The 16,768-nt window shown below is 41.2% G+C and overlaps 1 protein-coding gene across 1 annotated transcript; it reads right to left on the reverse strand.

Moving 5' to 3' along the window:
• Positions 1 to 4,473: 4,473 nt before the first annotated feature.
• On the reverse strand, positions 4,474 to 5,670 carry LOC118645602. The gene has a single exon (XM_036287012.1). It carries the CDS (start codon positions 5,668 to 5,670, stop codon positions 4,474 to 4,476), a length of 1,197 nt encoding a protein of 398 aa, XP_036142905.1.
• Between the last annotated feature and the right edge of the window lie 11,098 nt (positions 5,671 to 16,768).

The following is a 16,768-nucleotide window of genomic DNA, read 5'->3' on the forward strand; positions in this document are numbered from 1 at the left end:
CTTGCTCAATGGGAGAATAATTAAATTTTTTAAATATTGTGATTTTTATTTCATTTTTTACATCTATATTTTTATCATCTTTTTTACAAAAATATAAAAAATTTTATAATATGTAAATGCTTACATCTTGCGTTATAGGAATTTTACAAAACGTTACTTATTTACTATTTCTACAAATATTTTACAAAAATTCTACAAAGTTTTTCTTACACACACTAATAGACGGAAAACTCGCAATTCGCAGTTGGCTCGATTTTTAAAAGTAAAGTACGAATACACAATAATAATATTTATACACTCGCAAAACCGTACGGGAACGAATTTCGTTTATCGATAAATCTACGTTTTACCAATACAGCCGCATAGGATTTTCTTTCATTACGTGTTACAATTTGATGAAACTTTGTGCGCCAAATTGCAGTAAAACGCAGATTTATTACTCCATTCGTTCCTACTTTTTCTTCTTCTTCTTCTCCCCGCCTTTCGCCTGTGAGATAACAATAGATTATATTTGTTATGGCTGATATCTGTAACCTTTTTTCTCTCTCGTGCGCTCTCACTCTCTATTCATTGCGATAGTATCCGGTACGCATCAAGCATGTGTGTGTGACATATATATACTTACATATATATATATATGTTTTACCATCTCACATATTTTATTAAGATGTTTATTATTATTATTATTAATGTTTATAAATATAAACAATTTCTTCGCGCCGATATTTCGGCTGCGCTTAGGTAAGAAAAGGTATAGCGTTGAATTACGACTTTTAGAAACGTCTACCTAAGGTGCATAGTACAAAAATGTGTACAACAATGTTATCGGTTTTTCTCATCAGACCTGGCTCGAACGTAAACTGCTTTTACGTATTACTCTTAACCGAAAAATTCATGTAAAAAACCATATCCTCACGTTCAGGTCAAGAGATATAGACGAAATATAACTGCTTAGAAAGTGCATAGGGCTACAGTTGATGTGAGACCTTTGACGCAAAGAATCGAAGTAATTCTCAAAAAATGGCTCTAAATAACGCGTAAGTAATTGATATCGCGAACGATGCAATGGTGGTAGATATCGAGGACGACGTGGATAATGTGATAGACATCGTGGATAATGTTCAAGATAACGAGGAAGATGTCATCGTGGACGATGCTGACGACATTATAGATGTTAACTTTGAGGATGTGATGGACGATGAGAATGAAGAAAGCGTAATATCCGAGGACAGCAATTATGCTAGTGATCACAGTGAAGCATTTAACGATACTCTCGAGAAACATCTAACACACGCAGAAATAAATACGATAACCTTGCGTACAAAACATTGTGCGATATATTTTTATTATACAACAGGAGGCACTTATTCAGCATGTGCGGAGTGTATAATGCGAATAGCAGACACAGATTTCCAAATAATGCATGCCTTTCGCAAGCATGTAACTGACGCGTTCGGTAGGCTGGATAGCAAGTATTGTTCGAATTGCAGACAGTCTATGTTCGTGCTAATTCCATGCAATATGTGCCCAGTGTGCACACAGTAAAAAGACGTTGTAAAAAAGAAAACATGGGACTTGATCAAGTAAGTTTTTTTAGATATATATTTAAAGTATATATATATATATATATATATATATATATATATATAATGTTAAATTAAAAGATTAATTAATAATTTATTTTTTTCCCCGCCATGCATATGGAGAATATGGATTGACAGATGTATGGGATCAATTATTTGGAATGCCACCGTTAATGGATAAAAAATCATGAAGTTTTGGAATTAACAAAATATATACTTGAATTTAATTATTAAATAATGTATTATTAAAAAAAAATATATGTATTAAATATATATGAAATGCAAGTTTCACTTTCCCATCCAACAATATTTCTCGTTCGCTCTCTCACCCTCATTCCTCGTATGCTCTTGCTCTCACTCATCGCTTTTACCCATCGCACGCTCTCGCTCTCACTCGCACTTATCACACGCTCTCGCTCCCACCCGTTACATACATATTCCCGCACGTTCTCTCACTTACACTTATCACACGCTCTCGCTCCCACCCGTTACATACATATTCCCGCAAGATCTCTCGCTCTCATCCCTCGCACGCTCTCGCTCCCACCCGTACGCCACCATCTTTACACGCTCTCACTCGCTCACTTACTCATTGTGTACGCTCTCGTTTGCGATATTTTTTTTTATTAAGGAAAAAAAGATCTGAAATAAAGAAAAAAATAGGTAATATAAGTTTTACAAATATTTATTTTTTTGATATTTATACATATAAAGAGGTGTAATAATTTTTCTTACATATTAAACGCTAAAGCTAGGAGCTCACAATCGACGAGTCGATGTTTATCAAAAGTGTCACTGGTGCGTATCGCGTTAGGTATTTGATCAGGATTTGTTGTGTTGGAGGTACGCGATATTGGAGAACCGCGTAAACTGTATGTCGACATTATCGACGATTTTAAGTAGTCGATCAAACGTTAATTCGATACAATCATCAAGCTCGAACATACGGCGTATGGTCGGCTCAGTCATTATCATGCGTACATTGTTAGATTCTAAACGTATAAAGTTGGCATCGTTGATCACACAAATTCTAGCCGTTAACGGTCCAACGTTTATGAAGTTGTTTGCGTCTTTGTAATTAGTCCGAAGGAGATTGAGAACGTTCAGTCGCTGCTCGTAGAGTCCCTTCCACGTTTTGAAAGACATTATCAGTTTGTTCCCCCGATGATCTCCTGTGGATATCTCCACGTAACTAGGTGGACCAACATTGATGCCAATCTTAAGATATTTGTACCATGTATTTGTTAGCGGGTATCGCCTGCTTAGTATGCGAACCGCGCGACGCTCCGACAAAGTACTGTAGAAAAAGCAATAATATAAAAGTAATATTTTACAAGTAATAATATAAATGTTGAAAAATAAAAGTAATAATATTTTACAAGTAATAATATAAATGTTGAAAAATAAGAGTTCACAAAAATCTAACTTACGCGTCACATTTCTTCTCACACGACATAGTATCATAACAACGTTTCATACCACTGCTGCTTTCTTTGGCGGAGAACATTTCGTTCGAGTAGTTCATACAATACTGATCGTATGAAGAATAGTCTGACTTACCAGTTATGGTAGAGGGGGAAATTTTTTTTTAAGAGAGGGAAAAATTCTTCAAAGAGAGGGAAAAATTTTTCAAAGAGAGGGAGAGACAAATGTTAAAATTTAATATCCTCCCTTCGGGAAATAATCTCAAACATGTCATAACATGTTTCGATTTAAAAGTAAAAAATGCTAAGAGAATGTAAATAAACGTACAAGAACATTAAAAAACGTTAAGTGTAAAACGTGAACGAACGTTAAACGTATGTGAACGAACGTGAAACGTATTTTTAACGTTCGTTCACGTTTTTTCACGTACGTTTCACATTAGTTCATGTTCATTTATATTTGTTTCACATTCTTTTATGTTTTACATTTAATGTTTATTACGTTTTTCACATACGTTTAACGTTCACGTTTATTTACGTGATATATACGTTTATTCGTTTCACGTACGTACATAAACGTGGACGAACGTTAAACGTATGTGAAAAAAAATGTAAAGAACGTAATAAATGTTAAATGTAAAACGTAAAAGAATGTGGAACAAATATAAATGAACGTGAACGAACGTGAACAAACGTACAAGAACGTTAAACAATGCTAAAAAGTGTAAAGAACGTAATAAACGTTAAATGTAAACGTAAAAGAACGTGAAAGAACGTTAAAAACCTGAAAAATAACGTAAACAGATTGCAAGGATGGGAATAATAAGAAAAAAATGATATATTTATAAAAAGTATATGTTTATTTATGACAATGCCACCAATTAAATATTTTAAATACATTTTGTAAAGCGCAATTTGTCACATGTTGTGTACAACGTAAGGTATGCGTAACATCCATCTCGTTTAAAGATCCTATATCTTCATAGTGTGCCTCAATATTTCCAACGTATATGTCTTCTCTCGCGTCATCCAGGAGTAAATTCTGCAACCATTTTCGTTTGTCGTGTCCTTTAACGTATACGACGGGCGATGTTTTGTTCTTAGTCAGCGTCGTTGTAATCAATTTCTTAGCCATGTCATATGAAATTATTCCATCATTCCATTGTAATCCATGATAATGCGTAAGCAACCACGATGCCTGACATTTGTCGACGTTGTTGAGTCGATGCCATGGCATGGGATTTCGAAAAATGTAGTGAGAGAGTTCAAATCCATCTCCGAGAGCGGCAAACTCCTTAACAATAAACTTTCCTCTAACGAAAAAACCTTGCAAGTCCACGAACGTGGGTACGGACATGACGGTGTCTCTGTATAGGTAATCGAGAAGACTGCGCTCGACCTTCGATGCATTGTAGATTTATATATTGTCTCCAAATTGATTTCAGGAGAAAAGTATGGCGGTACACTTAGGTGATTTTGCGCACAACGTTGGTCAATGGGTTGTACTGAACTACGCGATCGTGTATGATAAGACAGTACGCGGTGGTGCTCGCGGGTACGTTCTCTTTGCATTCAAACTCTAAGCGCACGTCCACGGTCGCGCTTTTGACCGATTCATTTTGTCGAGAGCAATCGATGATTACGAACGGGCCTTTTTGCCGAAAAGTTGTAACAGTTTGATTCGGCTCGAGATAATCATATCCGTAATAGGTTTTACAGAAACGTGTGTATGTGTCGTAGAGAATCGACCATTTATTTTTTTCAAAATCCAGATTCATATCGTCATACGGATAACATTCCGAGTTTAGATATAGTTTTACGTTTGTCAATTTGCAATGATCGAATCGACTCGCGTCCTCGAGCATGACGTTCTTCCAACCGGCTTGCAGAGCGAAAATGATATATCGTGGCTTTTCGAGTTGAGTAGCAGTCTTAATGGCCCACGAATATTGGGTTATGCGTTGCAACAGCGGAAACTCGTACAGATCCCATGAACGAAAAGCCATGCTCAGATATTGTCCACTTTCGAGAGCACGCAACATCGACAGTTTATTTATCTCGTTCAGCAGTACGTGTGGCATTCGCCACTGTACTTTGAATAATTCAATTTCAGGCTCTCTCGCCGGTTCACCAACTAAACAATTGTTGTCGTTGCGCGCGCGTATCAAGATCAACTCATGACGAGCGTTAATCACCACGCAACTGTAATCTTCGCAAAATCCCAGTAGCATGTTGAGTGGTACACAAAAATTAAAATATCGATTCGGGGGATTCCATGGATCCCAGCCGGCGTTCCTTGCGATTATGCTTCTGTCGGATGACATAGTTACATAGTTCTTGAGGGAGCTGGTTATTTTAACGTTTCTGTTGCGATCAATCTCCACACCGTCGAGCTCGTATCGAATCTCATCGAACATGAACGCAATGCAATTATTTCCCAATGTCACATCAGATCCCTCAGCTGGTTTTTTTATCGTAAGTTTTCCCTCAATGTATAGAAAACTTTCAGATGGTAACGTGTATAAATCTTGCTGTTGTATAGGTATTATCTCATCGCTGTGTTCGAACGTTGTGTTGGCGAACGGATTATATGTGTGAGTCTCGATCTTGACGACGCGATCGTCAAAGATGGGCTCGTCCTTAACGTTTAAAATGCTAGTCATTGTCGCACCACAAATCCTAGAGATTTTAAAAATTCAACGTTTGACACGGTAAGCCTCTTTTTCTTGGAACAGTCCGATGACTGAATATTACCCAAAGGTATAGCAGGGATATTGGATGACTTTTGTAACGTTAGTGCTTTCGTCGTAAAGATGTTTGCGTTTATTCTTCTCGCCCGTTCCGATGCGTTCAGTACGAGCATTTCACGTTCACGTTATCGTTGCAGCCGTCGTTGCACGTGCAATCTGATGGTGATTTCTTCTCCTCGAAAATCAACCAATCGTCCGTTCTGATCGACAACGCGTATCGTCAGATCCGTAACGCTTCGTACAATGATCGGCAGGTAAATGATCTGCGACGGTCTTTCCGAGATCTTATATCCAGGTGGCACATTCGGTGAAAACTCGTGTATCGTGTGCACGCTTTGTCGTTGCTGTACGCACCCGCGGTCACGTTGCACTCTACGCGGATAATGTTCACGTTCATTATGTTGATCGACACGTCCGACTCGTGCCATATTTGCGGTTCCAATATACGCTTCGACGTGAATCCCAACAGCGAGCCGATGTTGTTGGGTTTACCAAAGTTTATTTTATAGGCACATTTGATCTCACATCTCATCGTATTATAGTTCGCACGAATCGTTATCGGGTATTCTCTGTCTTCATCTCCACTATTATTGCCTTTAATCGCGATGTCATCGTGCGGATGTATTTGCGAAATTTCGCGTTTCAAAAATTTGTTTATGGCATGCAGTTTGTACGATCCCTCGAGAACCGTAATCTCCACGTTGTCTTTGCCAAAGTAAAATTTATTGTTCGAAGCATTCACGTTCGGTATCGTGTTATATGTTTCAAAGATCGCTAGACCTAGCTCGTAGTAGTCGTCAAATCTATGACCGGAGAGTACCTAGCCGCGAGGATGCTGCTTTTGCCGTTTAGCGTAAGCGTCAGCGACATGTTTGAATGAATACTGAGTTTAAACAGCGCAATGTCGGTCTTCAAATCGAGTATAAAAATAGCAGGCAAAGTTGTCCACAGATACTCTGATCATAGGTTTGGTAAGACGTTTGGTTATGTTGTACCCCTGGTCTCGGGATACAGTGCGGGACCGCTGCCGATGACTCCTCGGGATCAGGTTTCCAAGAGATAACGCCGAGAGTTAATAACAAGAGATATATATTTATTCTTCCTGTACAGTTTTCGTTAGCGAACCCGAAATATGAGTTACTTCGTCTAGTTTGTAGTTTCGACGAGCGACATATACTCGTCGCTATTGTTATTGATTATGAGCCCACTCGTTCTCTTTCTGCGGTCTTTATATACTCAGCCTTTCGGCTGGTTACCAAGGGGTGTCACTCGCGGTCACGGGCCTTTGGCCCGTGCACTAGCTTAGCCAGCAATTGCTAGCTAGGCGCATTCCACCGGAAATCAGGAGATTTCGGGTGGCAAAATGAGTAACCGGATATGTAGCTCGGTGTGATGTCCGGTGTGAAGGCCGGTGCGATGCCCGGTAGCAAGGCCGGACGGTGTCGTCGCGCGAGGTGTCACTTGACACCCTTCTCGTTATTACAAGTAGAGTTTGTGTGAGTGTCGCGCACTCACAACATCCCTCCCCCTTATTGAAAAGAAAACGAGGGGCTGAGTTTTCGCAACTAATAGTTTACGCTATCTTATCGCTTTTCCTTAGTGAAACACTATATACTAATCGCTATTTCTTTATTGTTTTATACTAATAATTACATACCATTCGTAGCTGGTATTGCTCGTTCTCAGATTCGCGTACACACAGGTTTTAAAATCTTTCAAAACTGAACATGTTCATGTCCAGGGTCTCGTTTACGGCCTCTTCTTCGTCGAGGAATATCTCGATGCACTTCCGGCAGTTTCTGGCAGGGCACACGTTCATTAACACTTTTCCGCATTTGAAACACTCGGTGATCGTTTCCCAATGTTCGTCAGGTGAGAGCTGCGTCCGGTATCCGTGTGCCGATGGATCTCGTATGGTGCAATAAAGCCGGTATCGTTGGCGATAACAGCTTCGGCACCATCTTCTCCAAGGAAACTCTGTTTCCACTAGACATCTCTCTGTTGGTTGGAGGCAGATGCTTCGTAGAAGTCTTTCGTATCTTTCTGGGTGGTCCAATGGGCGCACTCCATCGATGGGCTGGCTGAGTTCAAATTCCACAGGAATTTTCATCCTGTCCTTGGAGTTGGTGTGTGTGTTGTAAACTCTATGTCACCGGGGTAATTTGCGGGGCTGGTTCCGCCTGGCTGCTGCTGTTGTTCTTGAGCTTGAACTTTGTTTATCGTAACGACAGTATCGAGTCTTTGGGACTCGATTGGGTCGTCAGTTTTTATAATCTCGTAGGAATGGAAGTGGTGGGGTGTAATTCCCTAAATCGGGCCATATATGGTCATAGTCAATTCAGCTATGCACATCCGGTGTGTGAGCGAAATTTGCAGAAATAAGTTTTTTGATTCTTTGGTTCCGGTGTAACGCGATATATCGTGTGGTCTGATTTTGTTAATCCGAGCCGTAGAGCTGTGCAAACTAATGCCACGTTTTTTTTTTTTTTTTTTTTGCAGGAAATAATGGATCAAATTGTATATGATATATATAATAATTACTATTACATATAGTTGTTAATTACTATTACATATATATACATATATATATATATATATATGTTTTTTGTGTTAGAAACGTGTGCTGTTGCTTCGTTTTAGGATAGATCTCGGTATCGTATATTCTGTATCTATATCTAATGTCACCCGCTTATTGTTATTCCGTTTTTTCTTTTTTATTATAATAAATCCTATTACCACGGCTATTATTATTATTACAATTGTTGTTCCGCTTGTCGCCATTGGAAAAATAAAGTGTGGCGACTGAAAAATCGAACTTGAATTTTTATCTAGTTCGTTGTCTATCTCCTCTAATTTATCCTTGGAATTTTTTAATTCCGTCGGATTTGGTATAATATTTTTTAATTTTATTTCTTTGAGACCTGTATCGTTTTCTAAACCAGGCTTCTGTAGTAGTGAAATATTATACTGAGGGAGATATGATTCTATTCTTGTCTCATGTGACATCTTGGGTGATCTTATAATTGTATTTTCTGTCACTAACTTACAGTTATTTTTTAATGTAATTTTACCTACTTTTTCAATTGTTTCCTTTATTTTTCCATGGTCTTTACAATGTAGAGTAATTACTTGCTTTCGTGGTGACGAGTATAGCCACGAGTGTGAATTACTTAACGCTATCCAAAGACTGTGGTTCGACGTCGCATTTTTTATGTTACAATTTTTATAATGATCTTTCGTTTCTAGATACATTTTTATCTCGCAGATAGAGTCTGGGTTTATTCGATATACGGGGTGATTTTCCGTGCATAGGTATTCGGTATTTATCTCTATGCATTTCCGCAGGTCGTTCTTTGCGAGGGTTATGTAAGTACGCTGTTCTGTGTCTATTGCAATCAGGGGATTGTTAATTTCTATGAACGAGAAAATGTTGTTCTGACTTGGGATAGGTAGCGGAATTACACTTAGTATTTCGTATTTTGGCATCGAAATTAGAGGGAATCGTAAAATAGTATATATATTTATTTGATCGCAGTATGCGCCTACTGTCGCAAATTTCTCTATTGTCGACCATTCATTCTCTTTTATTCTGAATGGGAAGTAGAGTCCTTCGGGCAATTGCGAGCTAGCGTCTTTAAGTGATTCTATTATTATTGATATAGGTGTTAACCGAGGATGCAGAATTCCTTCTTTTAAAAACGTTAAATATTCTAGTACGTCTTCCGCGTCGCGTGTTAGATCAGACAGTACCGCGTTAATTATTATAAAATTTTCGTGTAAGTTACTTTGGCGTTCGTCTTCTAATAATTTTGTTCTTAGTTTGTCTGTCGCGTCCGCGAGAGTATTTTCGTTTTGTCGGATAGTTCTTTCACTGTTATCAATGTGAGCGATAGTGGCTTGCATTATTTTTATTTGGTTTTTTATTGCGTGTTTGTTTAATTCCTGTGAGTCGTGTAATACCGTTAGTTGTTCGTTAATTAATTTTTCATCGTTTGCGTCCATCGTACCGAACAATGATTTTGCGACTGATCCTATCCCGTCGATTAATCCTCTTTTGTGTATTCTTGTATTGTATGTTGAGTTTATGCGTTCTATTAATTTATTAGTTCTTTCACACCCTTTTGCAATAACGCTGTGTAAATTTTCGCATGTTTCTTTCCCTATGACTGCTATCATTTTGCATAGATTATCCGTTTTGCGTACGTATTTTTCTACCTGTGCGAGTCGTTTTGATAGTGTCGTCACGTCTATCTTGATGACCACTTTCCAGAAGGATTCAACCTGATGTAATCCTCCTAGCTTTTCAAAATATATCCCTGGATGGTGCGTAAATTTTTCTATTTCATACGGTGCCTTCATGTCCGGGTCTTCTGCGGAACTTAGCGTCACCCAGATTATAAATCTGTAATTATTTTGTTTTATTTAAAAAAAAAATTTTTTTTTTTTTTTGTATATATTATTTTTACTTGCTACAAAAGTATTTTTATATGTGATCGTTGTGGAACCGTGGGAGCGGAAAAGGATTCTCAAGTTCAGATGGGAGCGGAAAAGAATTCTCCAATTTGTATCGTTTATCATTTCGCACTTCGAAATGTGTCATATTTTCGTTTCCGTTGCCTGTGTATCTCGTTGATTCCTCATTTTTTATCGTATGCTTAGCGTTGCATCCTGTTATCTATTTACACCTTTTTTCGTGTGTCTTTTCTTCTCTGGACGATCCGGTCCTTTAGTCTCTTGTCGGCTATCTGTTCGTGCGTTTGCTTGTTTTTCATAATCATGTCTCGTCGTGAGTTTTTCTTCGCGTCTTCCAGTGAAGAGAGTGCTGAGGAGAGTGAGAACAGTTTCGACGATTTCAGTGATCTTGACACTGTGGCTCTTTTGGACGAAAGTTTTTCGTCCGTTAATGAGGAGTGTACGGGTGCCGCTGAGCCATTGCTCGTTAGTGGGTTTGAACATTTATCAAACCCTGATAATGCTCCTTATGGAGATTTAGATTTATTCATGGACCTTTCTCGGGAGTCCGAAATGTTTGTTCCCGCCGGTGCGGAGGGCGAGGTGTTTTCCGAGTGTTTTCCGACCGACGAGCTTGGGGAAATTTTGATGCCCGCCCCTTTACTTGCTCGTTTTTTAACTAATGATTATAGTGAAGAATTCGGTGGTGACCTCGATCTGGAGTTCGAGTTTGCCGTGGATCAATATTTGCGCGAGGGGGACTTGCCTCATCTGGATCTTCCGCCGGAGGATCCAGACATGGACGCGGTTGACTAATCCGTGCATAGATACTTTGTAGTATAGTAGTTTGTAGTGTGTAGTTTAGTTTTAGTGTTTAGTTTAGTTTTAGTGTATAGTGTATCCTCTTTTGCTGTTATGGATTATGTTCCTGGTTGGCGGTCTTCGTTTTGGTGAGTCTAATTCTTTTTTATTTATTATATTTCTCTTTTTTCTTTTTATTGTGTATGTGCGTGCATGTGAGCATGTTTTTTATCCTCTCTTTTGACCGCGAGTTAGGCCTCAATAAACGGTTTCAGACGGTTTACGTGTACGCGCGTCGTTGTCCTCCCCCGCTTTATTGTATAATTTATGTTAGAATGTTTTTCGGTTACCGTATACGGTCCGGTCCATTGCGCGTCGAGTTTTTTCGATCTTCCGCGTCGGAGCGTTTCGTCATAAAGTAATACTTTTTCGCCGACTTTAAATCTTATTTCTTTTGTCTTTTTATCGTACTGCGTCTTGGCCTTGGCCTTTTCGTCTTTTATATTTTCGCGTGCGACACGATTAGTGGCTCTTAACCTTTCCCGTAATTCTTGCGCGTAATCGTCGTAGTTGTAGGTAGGTTTAGGCGGTTTTGTCAGGGCCGTCGGCAGTTCTGCCTGTCGACCGTAGATTAATTCAAACGGTGTATACCCTGTCGCCGTATGAGGCGTTGTATTATACGTGTGCATCGCGTACGGGATCCATTCGTCCCAATCGGTTTGGTCCTTATTTATATAATGTCGCAGGTATTCTGCTAAGGTCCGATGTGATCGCTCGAGGATACCATTGCTTTCGGGATGGTATGCGGTAGTCTGAATTTTATTTATCTTCAGTAGCTTGCACGTATTCTTGAAAATTTCGCTCAGGAAGTTAGTGCCTTGGTCTGTCAGTACGTATTCTGGCGTTCCGTATTCCAGGACGATCTTCGTGACAAATTCTTTGCTCACGGTATTTGCTTCCTGGTTCGGTATAGGTATTGCTTTACTAAATTTTGTAAGATGGTCTTGGAATGTCAGTAGGTACCGATTTTCATTTTTCGTTATTGTTAGTGGTCCCACTATATCCAGTGCACATTTTTCGAAAGGTCGGCTAGGCGTGTCCGTGACGACAAGAGGGGCTTTTATTCTCCGAGAAAGTTTATTTTTCTGACAAAGCTCACATTTTTTAATGTATCGCTCTACATCGGCCGTTAATCCGGGCCAATTATGTGTCAATCGTATTCTTTTTATTGTCCTCTCAATTCCTTGGTGCCCTCCCGTAGGTGCATCATGATATTCGTATAGAATTTGTTTTTTCTTTTCTTCTGTGTATGCTGGTTCGCATACGTTGGCTTCTTCCTTTTCATCTTCTGTAGATGCACGTGCGTATTCGCCGTCTTCGTCTAGTGTGAGGATTTTATCAGCTGCTTTGGTAACGTGAGCTTCCCGCTTCACGTTGCGACTTAGCGCGTCGGCGTTCGCGTTCGCTCGACCGGCCTTATGAATAATTTCATAGTCATATTCCTCCAGTTTTAATCGCCATCGGATCAATCTTGATCCGGGGTCATTTACGTTAAATAACCATATAAGGGGTTTGTGGTCAGTTACGATTTTGAATTTTGTCCCATAGACATATGGCCGAAAGTGTTTTACAGCCCATACTATTGCAAGTAATTCTTTCTCTGTCGTGCTGTAGTTTTGCTCGGCGCGGTTTAATATTCTGCTCGCGTAAGCAATGGGACGGTCTTTTCCTATCGGTCCCTGTGACAGTACGGCTCCTATTGCATAATCTGAGGCGTCGGTAGTCACGTTGAATTCTTTTGTAAAATCTGGGTATTGAAGTACGGGCGCCGTAGTTAATTTTTCTTTTAATGTGTTGAAAGCTATTTGCTGTTCGGCAGTCCATGCGAATGTTTCCGTCTTTTTTGTTAGTTTTGTTAATGGTTTAGCGATCTTGGAAAAATTGCTAATAAATTTTCTGTAATATCCGGCCAGGCCTATAAATGATTGGATATCTTTGACCTTTTTGGGCTCCGGAAAATCTTCTATAGCTTGCAATTTTGCCGGGTCGGGCGATATTCCATTTTCGGAAATTACGTGTCCTAGGTAATTTACTTCCTTGCGCAGGAATTCGCACTTGTCCGGTTGCAATTTTAAGTTCGCTTCTCGTAGGCGTTGCAATACTTCTGTTAGGCGTTTATTATGGTCGCTTAAACTCGATTCGTATATCACTATGTCATCGAGATATACTAGGCATCTGAGTCCTTGAATTCCCATGAGTACCGAGTTCATCAGCCTCTGGAATGTGGCTGGCGCATTTTTTAATCCAAAGGGCATCCGATTATATTCATAATGTCCGTATGGTGTCGAGAACGCTGTCTTTTGTTTATCTGGCTCAGCCATCGGTATCTGATGATACCCTGACGCTAAGTCTAGCGTCGAAAAATATTTGGCGTTTCCCAGCTGATCTAATATTTCCTCAATATTGGGTAGGGGAAAAGAATCGCCAATTGTTAGATCATTTAGTTTTCGGAAGTCGATCACGATTCGGAGCTTCGGTTTTCCAGACGAGTCGGCCTTTTTGGGTACCACTAGCAGTGGCGCATTCCATTGGCTCGTGCTGGCTTTGATAATGCCATCATGCAGCATTTGTTTTATCTGTGTATTCACCTCTTCCTTATGCCTTGCGGGGAGGCGATACGGCCGTACGTTGACCGGCGATGAGTCGGCTTGTGTACGTATCTCGTGTTTCACTGCTGCAGTGCATGTCAGTGGTTCTCCACTTAGGTGGAAGGTATCTTGGTATTCTTCGCATATCCGTGTGAGTGCCTGTCGTTCTTCCGAATTGAGATGCTGGGTACGCAATGTTTGTCAGATCCGTTTGCTTCGCGGGAGTTTATTCGCACGTTCCGCCTCGTTGATAACCGCGTATATTTGATGATCACTTTCGTCGGGATCTTCTATTGTCACGTGCGGCGTGCGTATCTCTACCGGCTTATCTGTGGTATTTATGATGCTGACTACGCATGCAAAATTCTTCGGCTTGACCATGCATCGTCCGATATATACGCCGGGCTTAGTTTCCTTCGCCTGGATTACTCCGGGCTGATTTCGGTTAGTGGTTGCTCGGACAATAGTCTCGCTGCGCGGTTGTAGAATTATCTTACCGTAAGGTTTTATTTTGAAAGTAACGCCGGCGATGTTCAATTGTTGCTTGTCGTAATCGCAAATCACGCGGTGATTTTTCATGAAGTCCAGTCCCAGTATTCCATCGTACTCCATGGGGAAGTCATCCTTGACCACGTACATGGTATGTCTTAATACCTGTTCGCCTATATTAATGTGGGCTTGCATGCTTCCGATTGTATACATTTTGTGCCCCGTTATTCCCGCAAGGGTGATTTTTTCGGGGGAAATTCGAGTTTTCCCTTTTAAGTTTTTTACCTTGATGAGTGAAAGGGTTGCGCCCGAATCGAAAAGCATGTTTATTTCTCCTGAGCGCGTTTCTTGTATCGGAAGCGTGATTTGATCTAGGCCGCTGCTCGGCTGGGCGGCTCGAGTTACTTGCGCGACCTGATACGTCTGAGCGCGCTTATCTTTCTTTCCGGCTGTTTTCCTTTCGTCTTCGCTACTAGACTCGGATCCGGAATTCTTCTTTTTACGCGATTCGATCGCTTTTCTAGGGTTGTTATTTTTATTCCCATTATTTTGTGGTCGAGGAGGGTGATATGGCGTTTTGTTGCGAGGCCTCCCGTTCAAGTGCCAACACTCGGCTTGTGTATGGCCACGTTTTTTGCAATGCTTGCAGAATTTCTCTACGGCATTTATACGTGTTTTATCAGGTTGTGGTAGTGCGAACCGGTTCGAGTAACGACTGTTGCGACAGTCTTTTTCGTGGTGTCCTAACTTTCCGCACTTTCGACATTGTAGCTTATTTTTGTAATTATCTGCGGCCGGCATATAATATTTTGGTTTCGGGCGGGAAACTGTTGTTCCCTTTATTCGTTCTTCTGCGGTCGCGGCAGCTATCGCATCCTGCAACGTTGCATATCCTCGCGATCTGACTACGGCTTTTATGTCGTCGTTTAGCCCTATCTGATAATTCTCAAGCGCCTGTTGTTGTAGGATATCTAATATCGCGCGTTTATTTTCCGTTGTGTAATGTTGTCGACCCTCTATCATGGACTCATACAGATCCATTGTTAATTTGTCGGCTCTAAGTCCGTAGGTCCGTGCATTTTCTCCGGTTCTTTGTTTGAGAGTATTAAATTCAATTTGCAAATGTGTGGTGCTCTTTTTACTCACGTAGCACGCTTCTAATTCCTGTCTTAGTTGTTCAAAATTGCGAATCTTTCGCGTTTGGAAATCCAACATTGCGCGCCCTTTCAACTTGGTGCATAGGATAGCTCCTAACAGAGTTACCTCATCGTTCGGATCGATGTTTTCGACCGCATATGTCATGGCGCTAAGAAACTCTTGTAGTTTACTTGCATTCCCGTCGAATTCAGGGATCATGCAGCGCGCTTCTTTTAATGGTAGGGACCCGCGATCTCGCTGGTGGCGAACATCATCGTGATCTACGTAGGTTGTGTCTCTCCTACTGAGTCGCGATGGTCGATAGTCGTGAATGCGCTGAGTGTGTACTTGCGTTTCCCGTACGGCGTCTATGTCCGTTTGTAACCGACGTAATTCTTGAATCACCGCGCGCAGAGTGTCTCGGACTTCATTGTCTCTCTCTTGCGCTACGTTTGGCGGTGCTGCTCGTGCAACTGGGTTTTCGCGGATTTCATGGTGTATTTCTTGAAGTTCCCGCTCTGCGTCGGCTATGAAATGTTGAGCCTCTGATTGTTGAGTTCCCGAGGGTTGAGCTTGTTCGTTGGTACTCATTTCGTATCTCTCGAAAATTTCTTCAGGGTTAAAGATATCGGAATCGTACGAGGTCAGCGAAAATTCACCTCGTGAAGATACGCGGCTCGGAGTGCGACTAACGTACGGTCTCGTCCGTCTGTCCACGCGGTCTCGTCTTGTCACGTCAACTGCGTCGGTGGAAAATAAACTGGCGTCGAGGGCCCCGAAAGGAAATTCTCGCTCACGTATGACGTGCTCGGGTAGCTCGCTATCGCCGTCTAGGAGACGCCCTAAGGCCCTGCGATCGTTATCTCGATCCTCACGGAGGGCCTGTGCCGCTCGCCACGCTAGTTCTAACTCGCGATAGTGTATGGATCGCGCCGCCGCTCTACTGAATAGCCACGATTCGTTTCTTATCGGTGTGCTATTGTCGTCGGACATTCGCTATCGTTAGTACGCGTTTCGGTAATAGTGTTACCGGGGGCCTAATCAATTCGGGTTCGCGTGTCGTTTTTATTACAAGGTTTTTGGTATACAAAATAATTTCGTGGACTTACATTACCGCGATGTATCGCCGCATGTTGTCCGTCGCTCAGCTGCTTGTGGCTGGTGCGTCTCGTTGCGGTAGGTCGGTGTCGTCTTAGATAACACTGCTATCGCTGTTGTCCGATGCTATCTTCCTTCCTTGTCTCGGAGAATCAGCAGGTCGGCTTCGTTGCGCCTCGGGTGAATTGTCGCCCTGGCTTTAATGTTTCTCTTCGGCGGTTTTCTTCTGTGCGCTGAGTCCGTTAGGGAGCGTTTTTTTTTTTTTTTCCTTTTCGGTATTTTTCGGCAGTGAATCCCACCGCTGCCACCAATTTGTTGTACCCCTGGTCTCGGGATACAGTGCGGGACCGCTGCCGATGACTCCTCGGGATCAGGTTTCCAAGAGA

Source organism: Monomorium pharaonis, chromosome 5, assembly GCF_013373865.1.
Source record: "Monomorium pharaonis isolate MP-MQ-018 chromosome 5, ASM1337386v2, whole genome shotgun sequence".
In the NCBI taxonomy this organism is placed as follows: Eukaryota; Metazoa; Arthropoda; class Insecta; order Hymenoptera; family Formicidae; genus Monomorium; species Monomorium pharaonis.

Excerpts from the sequence above, each read along its gene's own strand:
- LOC118645602 (XM_036287012.1), bottom strand. The coding sequence starts at position 5,670 with ATGACTAGCATTTTAAACGTTAAGGACGAGCCCATCTTTGACGATCGC.